Source organism: Pseudophryne corroboree, chromosome 4 (assembly GCF_028390025.1).
Source record: "Pseudophryne corroboree isolate aPseCor3 chromosome 4, aPseCor3.hap2, whole genome shotgun sequence".
Classification (NCBI taxonomy): Eukaryota; Metazoa; Chordata; class Amphibia; order Anura; family Myobatrachidae; genus Pseudophryne; species Pseudophryne corroboree.
Genome location: NC_086447.1, coordinates 918,573,636 through 918,594,707, shown reverse-complemented (window position 1 = coordinate 918,594,707; position 21,072 = coordinate 918,573,636). Strand labels below are relative to the sequence as shown.

At 49.5% G+C, this 21,072-nt stretch overlaps 1 protein-coding gene across 1 annotated transcript in view; it reads right to left on the bottom strand.

Moving 5' to 3' along the window:
• Positions 1-21,072, bottom strand: part of TMEM63A (transmembrane protein 63A) — a 102,196-nt gene that overhangs the window by 11,410 nt on the left and 69,714 nt on the right. Inside the window, exons 16-18 of the mRNA XM_063918985.1 lie at positions 10,160-10,246; positions 7,028-7,093; positions 6,749-6,911 (exon numbers count right to left, since the gene is read on the bottom strand). Of these exons, the coding sequence (XP_063775055.1) occupies positions 6,749-6,911; positions 7,028-7,093; positions 10,160-10,246 (316 nt within the window). The remainder of the gene's footprint in view (positions 1-6,748; positions 6,912-7,027; positions 7,094-10,159; positions 10,247-21,072) is intronic.

Here is a 21,072-nt window from a genome sequence, read left to right as displayed (position 1 = left end):
GAGCAATTCATATTATTTACGGTCAATGTAATAGGCAAAACCAGTGCTGGTGGCTGCCAATCATAAAATATGTGGACAAATAGAAGCAAATTTTGTCCCTCACCATTCAATTAAACCTAAGGATGACATATAAACACAATTTACGTAATTTTATATTTCTTCTAAATCTCTCAGTGAGAAACTTTTGGCCTAGGGGTGCCGTGAAAAATATTCTGATACTCTAGTGCACCGTGATTCAGAAAAGTTTGAGAACCACTGCCATATAGAACTGGGATGGTCTGTGTTATAAAGCAACCAGTGATTTAAAAATATATATGTTTTATTATTATTATTTTTTGTGGGGAGAAGGTGGGGCATCTGCACTGTAAAACCAAATATTAGATGCTCACTGTATTGAATATTGCTCCCTGGAAAGCTCTGTGTACTGTATCGCTAGAATGTTCTCTGTATTAATTAATTAATTATATATATATAATAAGATTTTACTCACCGGTAAATCTATTTCTCGTAGTCCGTAGTGGATGCTGGGAACTCCGAAAGGACCATGGGGAATAGCGGCTCCGCAGGAGACTGGGCACAACTAAAGAAAGCTTTTAGGTCACCTGGTGTGCACTGGCTCCTCCCACTATGACCCTCCTCCAAGCCTCAGTTAGGACACTGTGCCCGGACGAGCTGACATAATAAGGAAGGATTTTGAATCCCGGGTAAGACTCTTACCAGCCACACCAATCACACCGTATAACTCGTGATACCATACCCAGTTTAACAGTATGAAAACAACTGAGCCTCTCAACAGATGGCTCAACAATAACCCTTTAGTTAACAATAACTATGTATAAGTATTGCAGACAATCCGCACTTGGGACGGGCGCCCAGCATCCACTACGGACTACGAGAAATAGATTTACCGGTGAGTAAAATCTTATTTTCTCTGACGTCCTAGTGGATGCTGGGAACTCCGAAAGGACCATGGGGATTATACCAAAGCTCCCAAACGGGCCGGAGAGTGCGGATGACTCTGCAGCACCGAATGAGAGAACTCAAGGTCCTCCTCAGCCAGGGTATCAAATTTGTAGAATTTTGCAAACGTGTTTGCCCCTGACCAAGTAGCAGCTCGGCAAAGTTGTAAAGCCGAGACCCCTCAGGCAGCCGCCCAAGATGAGCCCACCTTCCTTGTGGAATGGGCTTTTACTGATTTAGGATGCGGCAGTCCAGCCGCAGAATGCGCCAGCTGAATTGTGCTACAAATCCAGCGAGCAATAGTCTGCTTAGAAGCAGGAGCACCCAGCTTGTTGGGTGCATACAGGATAAATAGCGAGTCAGTTTTCCTGACTCTAGCCGTCCTGGAAACATAAATTTTCAAGGCCGTGACTACGTCCAGCAACTTGGAATCCTCCAAGTCCCTAGTAGCCGCAGGCACCACAATAGGTTGGTTCAAGTGAAAAGCTGATACCACCTTAGGGAGAAACTGGGGACGAGTCCTCAATTCTGCCCTATCCATATGGAAAATCAGATAAGGGCTTTTACATGACAAAGCCGCCAATTCTGACACACGCCTGGCTGAAGCCAAGGCCAATAACATGACCACTTTCCACGTGAGATATTTTAGATCCACGGTTTTAAGTGGCTCAAACCAATGTGATTTTAAGAAACTCAACACCACGTTGAGATCCCAAGGTGCCACTGGAGGCACAAAAGGGGGCTGAATATGCAGCACTCCCTTAACAAACGTCTGAACTTCAGGTAGTGAAGCTAGATCTTTCTGGAAGAAAATCAACAGAGCCGAGATCTGTACCTTAATGGAGCCTAATTTCAGGCCCATAGTCACTCCTGCTTGTAGGAAATGCAGAAATCGACCCAGTTGAAGTTCCTCTGTTGGGGCCTTTTTGGCCTCACACCAAGCAACATACATCCGCCATATGCGGTGATAATGCTTTGCAGTTACATCTTTCCTGGCTTTAATCAGCGTAGGAATGACTTCTTCCGGAATGCCCTTTTCCTTCAGGATCCGGCGTTCAACCGCCATGCCGTCAAACGCAGCCGCGGTAAGTCTTGGAACAGACAGGGCCCCTGCTGCAGCAGGTCCTCTCTGAGCGGCAGAGGCCATGGGTCCTCTGAGATCATCTCTTGAAGTTCCGGGTACCACGCTCGTCTTGGCCAATCCGGAACCACGAGTATTGTTCTTACTCCTCGTTTTCTTATTATTCTCAGTACCCTTGGTATGAGAGGCAGAGGAGGGAACACATAAACTGACTGGTACCCCCACGGTGTCACTAGAGCGTCCACCGCTATCGCCTGAGGGTCCCTTGACCTGGCGCAATATCTGTCCACCTGTGGCCTTTCCCAACGGTTTACCAACAGTTGGAAGACTTCTGGATGAAGTCCCCACTCTACCGGGTGTATGTCGTGTCCGCTGAGGAAGTCTGCTTCCCAGTTGTCCACTCCCGGAATGAACACTGCTGACAGTGCTAAGACGTGATTTTCCGCCCATCGGAGAATCCTTGTGGCTTCTGCCATCGCCATCCTGCTTCTTGTGCCGCCCTGTCGGTTTACATGGGCGACTGCCGTGATGTTGTCTGATTGGATCAGTACCGGTTGGTTTTGAAGCAGAGGCCTTGCCAGACTTAGGGCATTGTAAATGGCCCTCAGTTCCAGAATATTTATGTGTAGGGACGACTCCTGACTTGACCAAAGTCCTTGGAAATTTCTTCCCTGTGTGACTGCCCCCCAGCCTCGAAGGCTGGCATCCGTGGTTACCAGGACCCAGTCCTGTATGCCGAATCTGCGGCCCTCTTGAAGATGAGCACTCTGCAGCCACCACAGTAGAGATACCCTGGTCCTTGGAGACAGGGTTATCAGCCGATGCATCTGAAGATGCGATCCCGACCACTTGTCCAAGAGGTCCCACTGAAAAGGTCTTGCATGGAACCTGCCGAGTGGAATTTTGCTTCGTAAGAAGCTACCATTTTTCCCAGGACTCGTGTGCAGTGATGCACCGATACCTGTTTTGGTTTCAGGAGGTCTCTGACTAGAGATGACAGCTCCTTGGCTTTCTCCTGCGGGAGAAACACTTTTTTCTGTTCTGTGTCCAGAACCATCCCCAGGAACAGTAGGCGTGTGGTAGGAACCAGCTGTGACTTTGGAATGTATAGAATCCATCCGTGCTGTTGTAGCACTTCCCGAGATAGTGCTACTCCGACCAACAACTGCTCCTTGGACCTCGCCTTTATAAGGAGATCGTCCAAGTACGGGATAATTAAAACTTCCTTTCTCGAAGGAGTATAATCATTTCTGCCATTACCTTGGTAAAGACCCTCGGTGCCGTGGACAGTCCAAACGGCAGTGTTTGGAATTGGTAATGGCAATCCTGTACCACAAATCTGAGGTACTCCTGGTGAGGATGGTAAATGGGGACATGTAGGTAAGCCTCCTTGATGTCCATGGATACCATGTAATCCCCCTCCTCCAGGCTTGCAATAATCGCCCTGAGCGATTCCATCTTGAACTTGAATTTTTTTATGTATGTGTTCAAGGATTTCAAATATAAAATGGGTCTCACCGAACCGTCCGGTTTCGGTACCACAAACAGTGTGGAATAGTAACCCCGTCCTTGTTGAAGTAGGGGCACCTTGACTATCACCTGCTGGGAATACAGCTTGTGAATTGCCTCTAGCACAGTCTCCCTGCCTGAGGGAGTTGTCGGCAAGGCAGATTTGAGGAAACGGCGGGGGGGAGACGCCTCGAATTCCAGCTTGTACCCCTGAAATACTACTTGAAGGATCTAGGGAACCACCTGTGAGCGAGCCCACTGATCGCTGAAATTTTTGAGGCGGCCCCCCACCGTACCTGGCTACGCCTGTGGAGCCCCCCCGTCATGCGGTGGACTCAGAGGAAGCGGGGGAAGAATTTTGATTCTGGGAACTGGCTGACTGGTGCAGCTTTTTCCCTCTTCCCTCGTATTACACGCTTGCATTTCTGAAGCCGAAAGGACTGTACCTGATAATACAGTGCTTTCTGAGGCTGTGAGGAAACCTGAGGTAAAAAAAATTTCTTCCCAGCTGTTGCTGTGGATACGAGGTCCCAGAGACCATCCCCAAACAATTCCTCACCCTTATAAGGCTCTATGTGCCTTTTAAAGTAAGCATCACCTGTCCAGTGTCGGGTCTCTAATAACCTCCTGACCGAATGGACATTGCATTAATTCTGGATGCCAGCCGGCAAAATATCCCTCTGTGCATCCCTCATATATAAGACGATGTCTTATGTTCGCAAAATAGTATCCCTGTTTGACAGGGTTACAGACCACGCTGCAGCAGCACTATCTGCAGGTCTCAGTCTAGTACCTGAGTGTGTAAATACAGACTTCAGGATAGCCTCCTGCTTTTTATCAGCAGGTACCTTCAAAGTGGGCGTATCCTAAGACGGCAGTGCCACCCTTTTTTGACAAACGTGTGAGCGCCTTATCCACCCTAGGGGATATCTCCCAGCGTAACTTATCCTCTGGCGGGAAAGGGTACGCCATCAGTAACTTTTTAGAAATTACCAGTTTCTTATCGGGGGAACCCACGCTTTTTCACACTTCATTCACTCATTTGATGGGGGAACAAAACACTGCCTGCTTTTTCTCCCCAAACATAAAACCCTTTTTTAGTGGTACTTGGGTTAATGTCAGAAATGTGTAACACATTTTTTATTGCCGGGATCATGTAAGGGATGTTCCTAGTGGATTGTAGGACACTGGAGTCAGACTCCGTGTCGACATCTGTGTCTGCCATCTGAGGGAGCGGGCGTTTTTGAGCCCCTGATGGCCTTTGAGACGCCTGGGCAGGCGCGGGCTGAGAAGCCGGCTGTCCCGTAGCTGTTACGTCATCCAGCCTTTTATGTAAGGAGTTGACACTGTCGGTTTATACCTTCCACCTATCCATCCACTCTGGTGTCGGCCCCACAGGGGGCGACATCACATTTATCGGCATCTGCTCTGCCATCACATAAGCCTCCTCATCAAACGTGTCGACACAGCCGTACCGACACACCGCACACACACAGGGAATGCTCTGACTGAGGACAGGACCCCACACAGCCCTTTGGGGAGACAGAGAGAGAGTATGCCAGCACACACCAGAGCGCTATATAATTTAGGGATTAACACTATATTGAGTGAATTTTTCCCAATAGCTGCTTGTATATACAATATTGCGCCTAAATTTAGTGCCCCCCCTCTCTTTTTTAACCCTTTGAGCCTGAAAACTACAGGGGAGAGCCTAGGGAGCTGTCTTCCAGTTGCACTGTGAAGAGAAAATGGCGCCAGTGTGCTGAGAGAGATAGCTCCGCCCCTTTTTCGCTGACTTTTCTCCCGCTTTTTTATGGATTCTGGCAGGGGTATTTATCACATATATAGCCTCTGGGGCTATATATTGTGATATATATGCCAGCCAAGGTGTTTTTATTGCTGCTCAGGGCGCCCCCCCCCCCAGCGCCCTGCACCCTCAGTGACCGGAGTGTGAAGTGTGCATGAGGAGCAATGGCGCACAGCTGCAGTGGTGAAGACTGATGTCTTCTGCCGCCGATTTTCCGGACCTCTTCTTGCTTCTGGCTCTGTAAGGGGGACGGCGGCGCGGCTCCGGGACCGAACACCAAGGCCAGTTCCATGCGGTCGATCCCTCTGGAGCTAATGGTGTCCAGTAGCCTAAGAAGCCCAAGCTAGCTGCAAGCAGGTAGGTTCGCTTCTTCTCCCCTTAGTCCCTCGCTGCAGTGAGCCTGTTGCCAGCAGGTCTCACTGTAAAATAAAAAACCTAATTATATACTTTCTTTCTAGAAGCTCAGGAGAGCCCCTAGTGTGCATCCAACCTCGGCCGGGCACAAAATCTAACTGAGGCTTGGAGGAGGGTCATAGTGGGAGGAGCCAGTGCACACCAGGTGACCTAAAAGCTTTCTTTAGTTGTGCCCAGTCTCCTGCGGAGCCGCTATTCCCCATGGTCCTTTCGGAGTTCCCAGCATCCACTAAGACGTCAGAGAAATATACATATATATATATATATATATATATACATACACACACACACACACACACACACACAGGTTGAGTATCCCATATCCAAATATTCTGAAATACGGAATATTCCGAAATCCTGACTTTTTTGAGTGAGAGATAGTGAAACCTTTGTTTTTTGATGGCTCAATGTACACAATCTTTGTTTAATGCACAAAGTTATAAAAAATATTGGTGCTCTGTGCATTATGTAGAGATCACTATAATTGCTCCGTGTTATGTATAGAGATCACCAGAATGTGCTGTGTATTAAATATCAGTCACTAGAAAGCTCTCTGTGTTGTACAGAAATCACTAGAACATTATCTATATTATATACCACTCATTGAGTTTCTATCTGTATTGTAGATTATTCATTGGAATGTTCTGTGCATTGTACATTCACTAAAATGCTTTGTATATTGTGCATCACACAGAAAGACCTCTGTTATGTATATAGGTAATTATAATGCTGTTTTCTATAGCAGTCACTAAAATGCTCTCTGTATTATATATTGTTCATCATGATTCTCGCTGCACTAGAATGCTCTCTATATTGTGCATCACACAGAAAGACCTCTGTTATGTATATAGGTAATTATAATGCTGTTTTCTATAGCAGTCACTAAAATGCTCTCTGTATTATATATTGTTCATCACGATGCTCGCTGCACTAGAATGCTTGCAGCTTTGCATAGGTCACTAGAATGCACCGTGTACCTGCTTTATGTTCCGCCTCTCCGCGGCAGACTTGGCCGTCAACATGCGGAAAGTGTATAAAATGAGCCCCGGAAGGCGCAGCAGCTCCATCACGTTCCCAACGAAAGCCGAGGCAATCACGTAATTCACAAAGAAGGCTCCTTGGTCAGGGAGAAAGACGCATCTGAAATGGATATGTCGAGTAATAAGCCATCGCTCTCCCGGCTGCGCAGATAAAAATCCCTAGTAGTTTTGTGTAATAGCAATGCTAAGAGATGCACAAAGAACTATTCTACTTACTCCAGTCTCAGAGGACCGTTAGTATCCAGAGATTTGTCAAACAGCCAACGGAAGAAGACATCTAAACTGCACACAGGGAGAAAGAAGGGGAGTGACTGGTCCTGGCTGGAAATGATGTCTGGAGCAGCTCAGACGAGTCAGTATCAGATAAGCCGCAGGTAAAATACTACAATCCTCATTTATTTTTACACAGACACATGTGACAATACATTGACAGAACGGACACAGGGAAAGAGACTATGACAAGAAAGAAATCAGTGTGGGAAGGCAGGAAGCAGGCAAGATGTGGGGCAGGGAGGTAGCCAGCAAAAACATCAGGCAGGCATAAAGTGGGTGCAGGCAGGAATCCAGCACATCAGGCAGGCAGAAAGCGGGGGGGCAGGCAAGTAGCCAGCAAGCAAGCACAACAGGCAGGCAGAAAGTAGGGGCAAGCAGGTAGCCAGCAATCAAGCACAACAGGCAGGCAGAAAGAGGGGGCAGGAAGGAAGCCAGCAAGTACATCAGGCAGTCAGAAAGCAAGGGCAGGCAGGTAGCCAGCAACCACATCAGGCAGGCAGAAAGCGGCAGGTAGCCAGCAAGCACATCAGGCAGAAAGCGGGGGGAAGGCAGGTAGCCAGCAAGTACATCAGGCATGTAGCCAGCAAATAAATCAGTCAGGCAGAAAGCACATCAGGCAGGTAGCCAGCAAGTACATCAGCCAGAAAGCGGGTGCAGGCAGGTAGCCAGCAAGCACATCAGGCAGGCAGAAAGCACATCAGGCAGGTAGCCAGCAAGCACATCAGGCAGAAAGCAGGGGCAGGCAGGTAGCCAGCAAGCACATCAGGGAGGCAGAAAGCAGGGGGCAGGCAGGTAGCCAGCAAGTACATCAGGCAAAAAGCGGGGGCAGGCATGTAGCCAGCAAGCACATCAGGGAGGCATAAAGCAGGGGGCAGGCAGGTAGCCAGCAAGTACATCAGGCAGGTAGCCAGCAAGCACATCAGGCAGGCAGAAAGCAGGGGGCAGGCAGGGAGCCAGCAAGCACATCAGGCAGGCAGAAAGCAGGAGCAGGCAGGTAGCCAGCAACCACATCAGGCAGGCAGAAAGCAGGGATAGGCAGGTAGCCAGCAAGCACATCAGACAGGCAGAAAGAAGGGACAGGCAGGTAGCCAGCAAGCACATCAGGCAGAAAGCAGAGGCAGGTAGCCAGCAAGCACATCAGGCAAGCAGAAAGCAGGGACAAGCAGGTAGCCAGCAAGCACATCAGGCAGGCAGAAAGCAGGGACAGGCAGGTAGCCAACAAGCACATCAGGCAGGCAGAAAGCAGGGAGAGGCAGGTAGCCAGCTAGCACATCAGGCAGGCAGACAGCAAGTACATCAGGCAGGCAGGCATCCCGCAAGTACATCAGGCAGGCAGAAAGCAGGGGGCAGGCAGGGAACCAGCAAGCACATCAGGCAGAAAGTGGGGGTAGGCAGGTAGCCAGAAAGTACATCAGACAGGCAGGCAGGTAGCCAGCAAGTACATCAGGCAGGCAGAAAGCACATCAGGCAGGGAGCCAGCAAGTACATCAGGCAGAAAGCGGGGGCAGGCAGGTAGCCAGCAAGCACATCAGGCAGACAGAAAGCAGGGACAGGCAGGTAGCCAGCAAGTACATCGGGCAGAAAGCGAGGGCAGGTAGGTAGCCAGCAAGCACATCAGGCAGGTAGAAAGCAGGGACAGGCAGGTAGCCAGCAAGCACATCAGGCAGGCAGAAAGCAGGGGGCAGGCAGGGAGCCAGCAAGCACATCAGGCAGAAAGCAGGGGCAGGCAGGTAGCCAGCAAGTACATCAGACAGGCAGGCAGGTAGCCAGCAAGTACATCAGGCAGGCAGAAAGCACATCAGGCAGGGAGCCAGCAAGTACATCAGGCAGAAAGCGGGGGCAGGCAGGTAGCCAGCAAGCACATCAGGCAGGCAGAAAGCAGGGACAGACAGGTAGCCAGCAAGTACATCGGGCAGAAAGCGAGGGCAGGTAGGTAGCCAGCAAGCACATCAGGCAGGTAGAAAGCAGGGACAGGCAGGTAGCCAGCAAGCACATCAGGCAGGCAGAAAGCAGGGACAGGCAGGTAGCCAGCAAGTACATCGGGCAGAAAGCGAGGGCAGGTAGGTAGCCAGCAAGCACATCAGGCAGGTAGAAAGCAGGGACAGGCAGGTAGCCAGCAAGCACATCAGGCAGACAGAAAGCAGGGACAGGCAGGTAGCCAGCAAGTACATCGGGCAGAAAGCGAGGGCAGGTAGGTAGCCAGCAAGCACATCAGGCAGGTAGAAAGCAGGGACAGGCAGGTAGCCAGCAAGCACATCAGGCAGGCAGAAAGCAGGGGGCAGGCAGGGAGCCAGCAAGCACATCAGGCAGAAAGCAGGGGCAGGCAGGTAGCCAGCAAGTACATCAGACAGGCAGGCAGGTAGCCAGCAAGTACATCAGGCAGGCAGAAAGCACATCAGGCAGGGAGCCAGCAAGTACATCAGGCAGAAAGCGGGGGCAGGCAGGTAGCCAGCAAGCACATCAGGCAGGCAGAAAGCAGGGACAGACAGGTAGCCAGCAAGTACATCGGGCAGAAAGCGAGGGCAGGTAGGTAGCCAGCAAGCACATCAGGCAGGTAGAAAGCAGGGACAGGCAAATAGCCAGCAAGCACATCAGGCAAAAAGCAGCGGCAGGCAGGTAGGTAGCCAGCAAGCACATCAGGCAGAAAGTGGGTACAGGTAGGTAGCCAGCAAGTACATCAGGCAGGCAGAAAGCGGAGGCAGGCAGGTAGCCAGTAAGCACATCAGGCAGGCAGGCAGCCAGCAAGTACATCAGGCAGGCAGGTAGCCAGCAAGTACATCAGGCAGGCAGGTAGCCAGCAAGTACATCAGGCAGGCAGGTAGCCAGCAAGTACATCAGGCAGGCAGGTAGCCAGCAAGTACATCAGGCAGAAAGCAGGGGCAGGCAGGTAGCCAGCAAGCACATCAGCAGGCAGTATGCGGAGAAAGATAGACAGAAAGTAGAGTAAGCAGGCAAGATAGAAAACAGGGTGGAAGATGGGAAGTGTAAGCAGCAGGCAAGCAGAAAAGGTAGGTAGTCTGCAAACACTTCAGGCAGAAAGTGGGGCTGGCAGTAGACATACCAAATATAACTAACCTGGTGAGTCCAAGTGAAGGCAAAATGAGCACCATAAAAATCAGAAAGATGTACAGTTTATGCATCATAATTCTGTTTTCTGCAGATCTGTATAGAGACAAGTGCATGCGGCATAAATAGCACAACTCCTGAGTACTAAACGCTAGAACTATAAACATTATAGCACTACTATGGAAGGCAGGTTATGTACGCTGCATAACAGCCGCGCAAATACTGTATCTGTGAACGGCAATGTTTGTTCACAATAAAAATAAAAAGGAGATTTATGGTAAGAACTTACCCTTGTTAAATCTCTTTCTGCGAGGTACACTGGATTCCACAGGGAATACATCGGGGTGTAGAGTTTGATCTTGATCCGAGGCACCAACAGGCTAAAGCTTTGACTGTTCCCAGGATGCTTTGCATAGCCTCCTCTATAACCCCGCCTCCATCCACAGGAGCTCAGTTTTGTTAACCAGTCCAAGAGAGACGGCAGATGTTAGTCACATAGAACCACATTCTCACGACAGGAGAAAGTACCAGCGGCTAATGCCATACAAACCCAAAGAAGCTAAGTGCGTCAGGGTGGGCGGCCCTGTGGAATCCAGTGTACCTTGCAGAAAGAGATTTAACCATGGTAAGTCTACCATAAATCTCCTTTTCTGCAGCGGGGTACACTGGTATTCCACAGGAAATACATCGGGGATGTCCTAAAGAAGTTCCTCATGGGAGGGGATGCACTGTAGCGGGCACAAGAATCCGGCGTCCAAAGGAAGCATCCTGGGAGGCGGAAGTATCAAAGGCATAGAACCTAATGAACGTGTTCACTGAAGACCACGTAGCCGCCTTGCACAACTGTTCTGCGGACACGCCACGGCGGGCCACCCAAGAAGGTCCAACAGACCAAGTAGAATGGGCCTTAATAGCAGCAGGAGCCAGGTGCCCGGCCTGCGCATAAGCTTGTGCAATCACCATTCTAATCCACCTGGCCAAAGTTTGCTTATTCGCAGGCCAGCCACGTTTGTAAAAACCAAAAAGGACAAAAAGGGAATCTGACCTCCTAATAGAGGCAGACCTTTCCACATATATACGGAGAGCCCGTACCACATCCAAAGACCGCTCTTTGGAGGACAAGTCAGAAGAGATGAAGGACGGATCCACAATCTCTTGGTTAAGGTGAAAAGATGACAACATCGTAGGCAAATAACCTGGGTGAGTTCTAAGAACTGTCCGGTCACAGTGAAAAATCAGAAAGGGTGGACGACAGGACAAAGTGCCTAAGTCCGAAACCCTTCTAGCAGAGGTAATAGCGAGCAAAAAGAGGACCTTGGCAGTATGCCATTTAAGGTCCACCGTCTCAAGAGGTTCAAATGGAGACTCTTGCAGGACAACAGACAGACCCCATGGAGCCACAGAGCCACAGGAGGGACATAGGGAGGTTGAATTTGCAATACGCCCTAAGTGAATGTATGAACGTCAGTAATAGACGCAATTTTCCACTGAAACCACACCGAAAAGGCAGATATGTGAACCTTGAGGGAGGCCAGACGAAGTCCTAAGTCCAGGCCTTGTTGCAGACAAGCCAAAAGCCTGGAAGTTCTGAATTTGTATGCGTCATAATTCTTAGCAGTACACCAGGTGAAGTAAGAATTCCAGACCCTATAATAAATCCGTGCAGAAGCCGGTTTGCAGGCCTTTAGCATAGTTTGGATAACCGCCTCAGAAAATACTTTGGATGTCAGGAGTGAAGCTTCAAGAGCCACGCCGTAAAATCCAGTCTGGCCAGATCCGGGTGGACACAAGGTGCCTGAACGAGAAGGTCTGGGCGATGAGGAAGTAGAAGAGGACGCTCTATCGATAGACCTTGTAGGTCTGAGAACCAATGCCGTCTGGGCCATGCTGGAGCGACTAGAAGTAGTATTCCTCCTTCTTGCTTGAACTTCCGTAGTACCCTGGGCAGGGGTGACACTGGAGGGAACACATAGGGCAGCCGAAAGTTCCATGGAATTGCCAGTGCATCCACGAACGCTGCTTGAGGATCCCTTGTCCTAGATCCGAAGACCGGAACTTTGTGATTGTGTCGAGACGCCATCAGGCCTACGTCTGGTAGACCCCACTTGTCCACTAGGCGTTGAAAGACTTCCTGATGAAGACTCCACTCTCCAGCGTGCACGTCCTGGCGACTGAGGAAATCTGCTTCCCAGTTGAGGACTCCCGGAATGAACACTGCCAATACTGCTGGCAGATGGCGTTCCGCCCAACAAATAATTTTTGACACTTCCATCATTGCCATGTAGCTTCGAGTGCCGCCTTGATGATTTATGTAAGCCACCGTGGTGGCATTGTCTGATTGTACTTGAACAGGCCTGTTCTGTATCAGAGGCAGGGCAAGAGTCAAAGCATTGAACACTGCCCGCAATTTCAGAATGTTTATCGGGAGGAGAGATTCCTCTGTGGTCCACCGACCCTGGAGAGAGTGTTGCTCCAACACCGCGCCCCAACCCCTCAGACTGGCGTCCGTAGTCAGGAGGACCCAGTTGGGGATTCAGAAGGGACGGCCCCTGCTCAACTGTTGGTCCTGTAGCCACCAGCTCAGTGACAGACAAACCTCCGGAGTCAAGGAGATCATCTGAGACCGGCCAGATGAGGCAGGCCGTCCCACTTGGGAAGAATTAACCTCTGCAGAGGGTGGGAATGAAATTGAGCGTACTCTACCATGTCGAAAGCCGACACCATGAGGCCTAGAACTTGCATCGCCGAGTGCATCGACACTCTTGGGCGAGAAAGGAAGTATCTGATCCTGTCCTGAAGTTTCAGGACTTTCTCCGGAGACAGAAACAGTCTTTGGCTGTGTGTGTCCAGCAGTGCCCCCAGGTGCACCATGCTCTGAGCAGGGACCACAGAGAACTTTTCACAGTTGATGAGCCACCCGTGGTCTTGTAGTAATTGGACCGTCAGTTCCAGATGACTGAGGAGAACGTCTTGGGAGTTCGCCGGGATCAACAAGTCGTCCAGATACGTCAGGATCCTGATTCCCTGATGACGAAGATGGGCTGTCATCACGGCCATTACCTTGGTGAAGATCCGAGGGGCTGTGGTCAATCCAAATGGCAGAGCCTGGAATTGATACTGTAGGGTGCCAATAGCAAACCGCAGATATTGCTGATGCGATATGGCAATAGGAATGTGCAGGTAAGCATCCTGTATGTCCAGGGATACCATATAGTCTTCCAGGTTCCATGGCCAGTACAATAGAGTGCAGAGTTTCCATACGGAATTTGGACACCCTCACAAATTTGTTCAATGAGGTTGAGTATAGGCCGGAAAGACCCATTTGCTTTCAGTACTAGAAACAGGGTGAATAGTATCCTCCGCCTCTCTGGGACAGAGGTACCGGCACTACCACTCCTGTATCCAGGAGGGAATGCACAACCAAGTGTAGAGCCTGCGCTTTTAACGGATCCGAAAGGATAACCGTCGAGCAGAACTGGCGAGGAGGACGTCTCTTTAAAGAGATTGCGTACCCGTGAGAGACAACTTTCCGCTCCCAGGCGTCTGAAGTGGTCTTTAACCAGGCCCGGGCAAACTGCAGAAGTCGGCCCCCCACCCTGGGATCCCCCAGTGGGAGGCCCGTCCCATCATGTAGCAGGCTTGTCTTGTTTGGAAGCAGGCTGACGGGCAGCCCAAGATCGTTTAGGTTTGGGCTTAGTGGATTTGGAAGTACGAGCCTGTCTCGGGTACGCCTGACCATTTGTTTTTCCTGGAGGACGAAAGGAATGAAAAGCAGTACTCTTTGCCTTCGGTGCAGAAGGATTAATACTTGGGAGGAACGCAGTCTTAGCAGATGCCAAGTCAGTCACAATCTTATTCAGATCCTCTCCAAATAGGATGTCTCCCTTAAAAGGGAGCACCTCCAAGGTCTTCTTGGAGTCTAGGTCCACCGTCCAGGACCTTAACCACAGAATTCGGCGAGCCAGTATAGTCGTAGTAGACGCCTTGGCCGCCATTACACCTGCCTAAGAGGACGCCTCCTGAATATAGTGGGAGGCTGTGGTAATATGAGACAGATATTGTCTGGCTGTGTCAGAGATATCCTGAGGAGCTCATCCTCTAATGCCTGAACTCATGCTTCAATTACTTTTGCAGCCCAGGAGGCTGCTATGGTGGGTCTATGTACAGCACCTGTAAGGGAATAAACAGACTTCAGGCATCCCTCCACATGCTTATCCGTCGGTTCCTTCAGTGAGGTGACGGTGGTGAGAGGCAGAGTAGATGACACTACAAGACGGGCTACATGAGCGTCCACCGGCGGAGGAGTTTCCCACTTGTTACTCAACTCCGCAGGGATAGGATAACGAGCTAGCATCTTTTTAGACAGGGAGAATTTCTTTCCTGGAGACGACCAGGATTCCTGACGTATGTCAATTAAATGGTAAGAATGTGGAAAAACTATTTTAGTAACCTTCTGACTTTTTAATTTATCAGGTTTCTTAGACGCAGTAGTGGGATCTACCTCATCATCAATTTGTAGAATCAGCTTAATAGCCTCCACTAGGTCAGGAACATTAACCTGAGTTGCAGGTTCATCGTCAGAAGCGACTGTATCAGTGTCTGACGGATCAGTATATTCCCCATCCTCATCAGAAGAATTATCTGAAATATTAGTGGATTGTGAGGAGGAAGCGGCCCGCTTAGATGACCCCTTGACCCCAGAGAGGCGTGGGGTTGACTTTTGTCTAACCAAAGATTGATTTAATTCTTGTATCTGGGTAGACAAAGTGACCGCCCAGGGCGGATTAACTACAGGGACAATATTAGGCTGTAATGGCATGGGAGGTCCCACAGGGGGCGTAAGACGTGTCACAAGCGTATTCAGCATACTTGAGAACGTTGCCCAAGGTGGTTCCTGATTGACCACAGGTGCTGCGGGCTGACTGGGAGATGTATAACACCCAGTACCTGAACCATCAGTTAAACGTTCCCCCTTACGTAAATCAGTGGTGCAAGCACTGCATGATGCAGAAGCGTCCGCAGATTTCCCGCCCTGTGTGGCAGACATTGTAGTGAATGTGGCCTTAGAGCATAACAGTACAATATAGCCAGACAAATACAATACCTGCAAATAACCGCCTAATTTATGTGACCGTAAATACAGGACACAACCAGAGAATTAAAGCGGTATGAGGTGACTGAAACACACAGTGAGAAACACAAAACAGTATATACTGTGTAGCACTAATATATATATATATATATATATATATATATACTGCTCAAAAAAATAAAGGGAACACTAAAATAACACATCCTAGATCTGCATTAATGAAATATTCTTATTAAATACTTTGTTCTTTACATAGTTGAATGTGCTGACAACAAAATCACACAAAAATTATCAATGGAAATCAAATTTATTAACCCATGGAGGTCTGGATTTGGAGTCACCCTCAAAATGAAAGTGGAAAAACACACTACAGGCTGATCCAACTTTGATGTAATGTCCTTAAAACAAGTCAAAATGAGGCTCAGTAGTGTGTGTGGCCTCCACGTGCCTGTATGTCCTCCCTACAACGCCTGAGCATGCTCCTGATGAGGTGGCAGATGGTCTCCTGAGGGATCTCCTCCCAGACCTGGACTAAAGCATCCGCCAACTCCTGGACAGTCTGTGGTGCAACGTAGCGTTGGTGGATGGAGCGAGACATGATGTCCCAGATGTGCTCATCAATTGGATTCAGGTCTGGGGAACGGGCGGGCCAGTCCATAGCATCAATGCCTTCGTCTTGCAGGAACTGCTGACAAACTCCAGCCACATGAGGTCTAAATTGTCTTGCATTAGGAGCAACCCAGGGCCAACCGCTCCAGCATATGGTCTCACAAGGGGTCTGAGGATCTCATCTCGGTACCTAATGGCAGTCAGGCTACCTCTGGCGAGCACATGGTGGGCTGTGCGGCCCCCCAAAGAAATGCCACCCTACACCATTACTGACCCACTACCAAACCGGTCATGCTGGAGGATGTTGCAGGCAGCAGAACGTTCTCCTTGGCGTCTCCAGACTCTGTCACGTCTGTCACATGTGCTCAGTGAGAACCTGCTTTCATCTGTGAAGAGCACAGGGCGCCAGTGGCGAATTTGCCAATCTTGGTGTTCTCTGGCAAATGCCAAACGTCCTGCACGGTGTTGGGCTGTAAGCACAACCCCCACCTGTGGACGTCGGGCCCTCATACCACCCTCATGGAGTCTGTTTCTGATCGTTTGAGTAGACACATGCACATTTGTGGCTTGCTGGAGGTCATTTTGCAGGGCTCTGGCAGTGCTCTTCCTGTTCCTCCTTGCACAAAGGCGGAGGTAGCGGTCCTGCTGCTGGGTTGTTGCCCTCCTACGGCCTCCTCCACGTCTCCTGATGTACTGGCCTGTTTCCTGGTAGCGCCTCCATGCTCTGGACATTACACTGACAGACACAGCAAACCTTCTTGCCACAGCTCGCATTGATGTGCCATCCTGGATGAGCTGCACTACCTGAGCCACTTGTGTGGGTTGTAGGGAGGTCATACAGAAACGTGGAGGCCACACACACTACTGAGCCTCATTTTGACTTGTTTTAAGGACATTACATCAAAGTTAGATCAGCCTGTAGTGTGTTTTTCCACTTTAATTTTGAGGGTGACTCCAAATCCAGACCTCCATGGGTTAATACATTTGATTTCCATTGATAATTTTTGTGTGATTTTGTTGTCAGCACATTCAACTATGTAAAGAACAAAGTATTTAATAAGAATATTTCATTCATTCAGATCTAGGATGTGTTATTTTAGTGTTCCCTTTATTTTTTTGAGCAGTGTATATAATAAGAATTTACTTACCGATAATTCTATTTCTCGGAGTCCGTAGTGGATGCTGGGGTTCCTGAAAGGACCATGGGGAATAGCGGCTCCGCAGGAGACAGGGCACAAAAGTAAAGCTTTTCCGATCAGGTGGTGTGCACTGGCTCCTCCCCCTATGACCCTCCTCCAGACTCCAGTTAGGTACTGTGCCCGGACGAGCGTACACAATAAGGGAGGAATTTTGAATCCCGGGTAAGACTCATACCAGCCACACCAATCACACCGTACAACTTGTGATCTAAACCCAGTTAACAGTATGATAACAAAAGGAGCCTCTGAAAAACGGCTTCCTACAACAATAACCCGATTTTTGTAACAATAACTATGTACAAGTATTGCAGAATAATCCGCACTTGGGATGGGCGCCCAGCATCCACTACGGACTCCGAGAAATAGAATTATCGGTAAGTAAATTCTTATTTTCTCTATCGTCCTAGTGGATGCTGGGGTTCCTGAAAGGACCATGGGGATTATACCAAAGCTCCCAAACGGGCGGGAGAGTGCGGATGACTCTGCAGCACCGAATGAGAGAACTCCAGGTCCTCTTTTTGCCAGGGTATCAAATTTGTAGAATTTTACAAACGTGTTCTCCCCCGACCACGTAGCTGCTCGGCAGAGTTGTAATGCCGAGACCCCTCGGGCAGCCGCCCAAGATGAGCCCACCTTCCTTGTGGAATGGGCATTTACATATTTTTTGCTGTGGCAAGCCTGCCACAGAATGTGCAAGCTGAATTGTACTACAAATCCAACGAGCAATAGTCTGCTTAGAAGCAGGAGCACCCAGCTTGTTGGGTGCATACAGGATAAACAGCAAGTCAGATTTCCTGACTCCAGCCGACCTGGAAATCAGGATTTTGGTACTTACCGATAAATCCCTTTCTCCGATTCCACAGGGGCCACTGGAGTGTAGTTACAATGGGGGAGATAGTAGGTGGTATTGGTAGCTGGCACTTTAAAAATTCTCACACTGTGGCTAGCTCCTCCCCTACTATCTCCCCTCCAAGCCAGTCTACGTTAAACTGTGCCCGAGGAGAGCTGTAATAAACAAACCGTAAGGTAGAGGAGGTTAACGACGCCCTGTAAACCAGGCGAACACAAACTAAACCTGGAACAGAACCTGACAAAAAACCAGGCTAGCCTGAACCCAACAAGCAGTCATATGGTGATCTGCAATCGTTAATCAAACAAAAATCAGGAGAAACAGCGCTGGGCGGGCGTCCAGTGGCCCCTGTGGAATCGGAGAAAGGGATTTATCGGTAAGTACCAAAATCCTGATTTCTCCTTCATCCACTAGGGGCCACTGGAGTGTAGTTACAATGGGGACGTCCCAGAGCTCCCAAAAAACGGGTGGGAAAGCGCTGAGAGTCCTGTAAAAACTGCTCGGCCAAACAGTGATGCAGAGGTCGTAAAAGTGTCAAACTTGTAGAATTTGACAAAACGAATGTCGGTTTGACCAAGTAGCCGCCCGACAAAATATTCATGGAGACCCCGCGGGCGGCTGCCCACGAAGGTCTTACAATGCGCGTAAAGCGCGCTGAATTGGAAAACGGAGGTTCCCTAGTAACCGCCAAGAAGACTGTCTGATGATCAGATGTATCCAACTGTCCAGCATATGCTGGGGCCCCGGCTATTTAGTACGGGAGCATCGTCCAGAGCAAAGAAGAAAAAACACTTCATCGAATAGCCTGAGACCTCTGTAGAGAGAGTTGACGAGCCCTGACAACATTCAGAGAGGATTGAAAACCACTAGTGTCAGATTTATATGAAAAATGGACCTCCCCTCTGGAAGAAACGACCGCTGAGGCCGAAGCCGAGCCCGGGGAGTTGCCAATAGAGTACTCCCTGAACAAGAGGCCGAACTTACGGCCGCTAGGCTAATCTCATTTGGAAGAAAAGCGAAAAAGGCAGAGACCTAAAATTCCGGTCAGTGTGGTTTGAAGCGCAGCGGAGCAAAAAACCTCCCAGAGAAACCAAAGATGAATGGTAACTGGAAGAAGGGGGAAAAACCCCCTTTTATCTTCATTATGTTCCATAAAGTTTTCCCAAAGTGGCAAAAGCGAGAAGAGGTAATAGACTTCTGAAATCGGAGCCCAGTAGGCCTAACCGAACTAGGGAACTCCTCCCTTCTGAGGTCTCGTGAACAGTCACACGGGTAACCGAAACCAGTGTAAAATTGAACAAGGAGAAAAAAAAAAGGAGCCTGTTGAAGTAGACAGTCCCGTCGAGGTAGGAGCCAAGGCTCCTCTACTGACAACAGGCGTATCTGTATCTTCAAGTCATGCGTGGCCCAACCAGCGCCACCGAGAGGACTAGCACGCATAATCCCCTCCTGTGTTACTGAACATGAAGTAGAAATAGAAAAGGAGGCAGGATAGAATAACCAGAAAACTCCCCGGAGCCCTGAGGGCCTCCACGGCTACTGCCGTCCGAGAGTAATAAAGGGTTAAAGAGTCAGTCAGAACGCCCTGAGGTCGATCCGAAATCTCCGCCCACAGCGGACCAGCTGACAAAACTCCGGGGCATGTTCCCTCACCCAGGAGTCTGACCTGGTGGCTTGATCTGGAAACAAGATTGTTGTCCCCCGTTCCGAGAGGAATGGAGGCGACCACTCATTACGTCGCAACTTGACTGAAGAAATAGAGTCTCTGGTGCCGAGGAATGAAAAAACCTCTGACGGACCGTGTTGAGAAACGTCTATGCGGAGCATAAATTGGATCTGTGTCGAATCAGAAGCTCGTGGATCCTCCGGATATTCAGAAGCCACCTAATGTACAGAGTGGGATAGTAGCAGTAAATTGTCCCATTAGGGAACCAACGTCACCCACTGCCCTTGAAAAAGAGTTATTCTGTTATCTTCCTAAACTCTGTGGGAGCGGAAGAGAGAAGAGTAAAGGACTTACAGTGAAAATGAGAATCCTGTTAAGGGGGAATCTGAGAAAAGCCTGTCCAACGGAAATCAGTAAACAGGCATCTCTGAAGACAAGGGACACGTAAAACTCCCTTTCTTGTTTAAACTAGCAATCACAGACTAAAAGGATTGTAAGGCCAGAATAGGCCTGTCCGAGCCACTTGGCTTCGGAACGTGAAAAGAAAACAAAGGCCTGAGAACTGTCCTAATTCAAATGATATGTGTAAAACAGGGATCAACACCCTTTGCGGTTAGAAACCTATGGAGCGCAGCCTGCAGTATGACTCTCTTGTCATCGTAAATCAGCCGACCCATGCCGAGGGACTCCTGAGACGGTTGTAACCGCCCAAGCCTTCTCCCATCGACCTGCGCCTACCCTGGGACCCTGCAGGTGTAATGGGTGTATAGGATGACATAAAATCAGACTGGACTGAGGATGTTGAACCTCTGCTTCAGCCTTTTTACCCTGAGAACCCCTGGCGACGAAGATATCACCCGTGTGGAGTCAAAAACCTGAAAGGGCACGAAACAATCTAAAGGGAAGACCAGTAAAGGTCTGTCTTGGAGCTGGGGCAGTAGTAGGAGAAATCAAAGTGGACCTACCTCCATTGGTTCAAGAAATCCTGCAGAAAGTTCCTTCCCCAGAACCATCTGCCCCGTAGGATTTCATGTTTACTTGTCACTGTCGCAGCCCCAGAGGTCGTCGGGTTAAGACAGCCCAAGCGAAGATGCAGGGTCCGAGTCTGTAGACATGGAGACCTCCAAGGAACATAAAGCAGAATCGTGATTCTGACCTGTATCAAAGTATCAATTGATCCTGATGCGAAGCATCCTGTAACCTAGAGGACAATTGTTCCCCAACCTACCTGCTCCGGATACGGTAGAACCATGCTGCCGCATATGTCGATGGATCCCTGAGCAAGGTTGCCTCAGGAAAACGGCGGCTTGATGGACCGGCGATACACCGAGGTGTATACCCTAGAGAGGTTCTGATACCATCTCCTGCCATCTGCGGGGAAAAGATAGGAAAACAAACCCTGTTTGATACCTGATATTGTGTATTCGGGTGTCTGTCGGCCGCCTACCGGAGCCTGCCCAGCTCATCCGAAACTGAACCAGTCGCTGTCATTTTCGTCAATGGCGT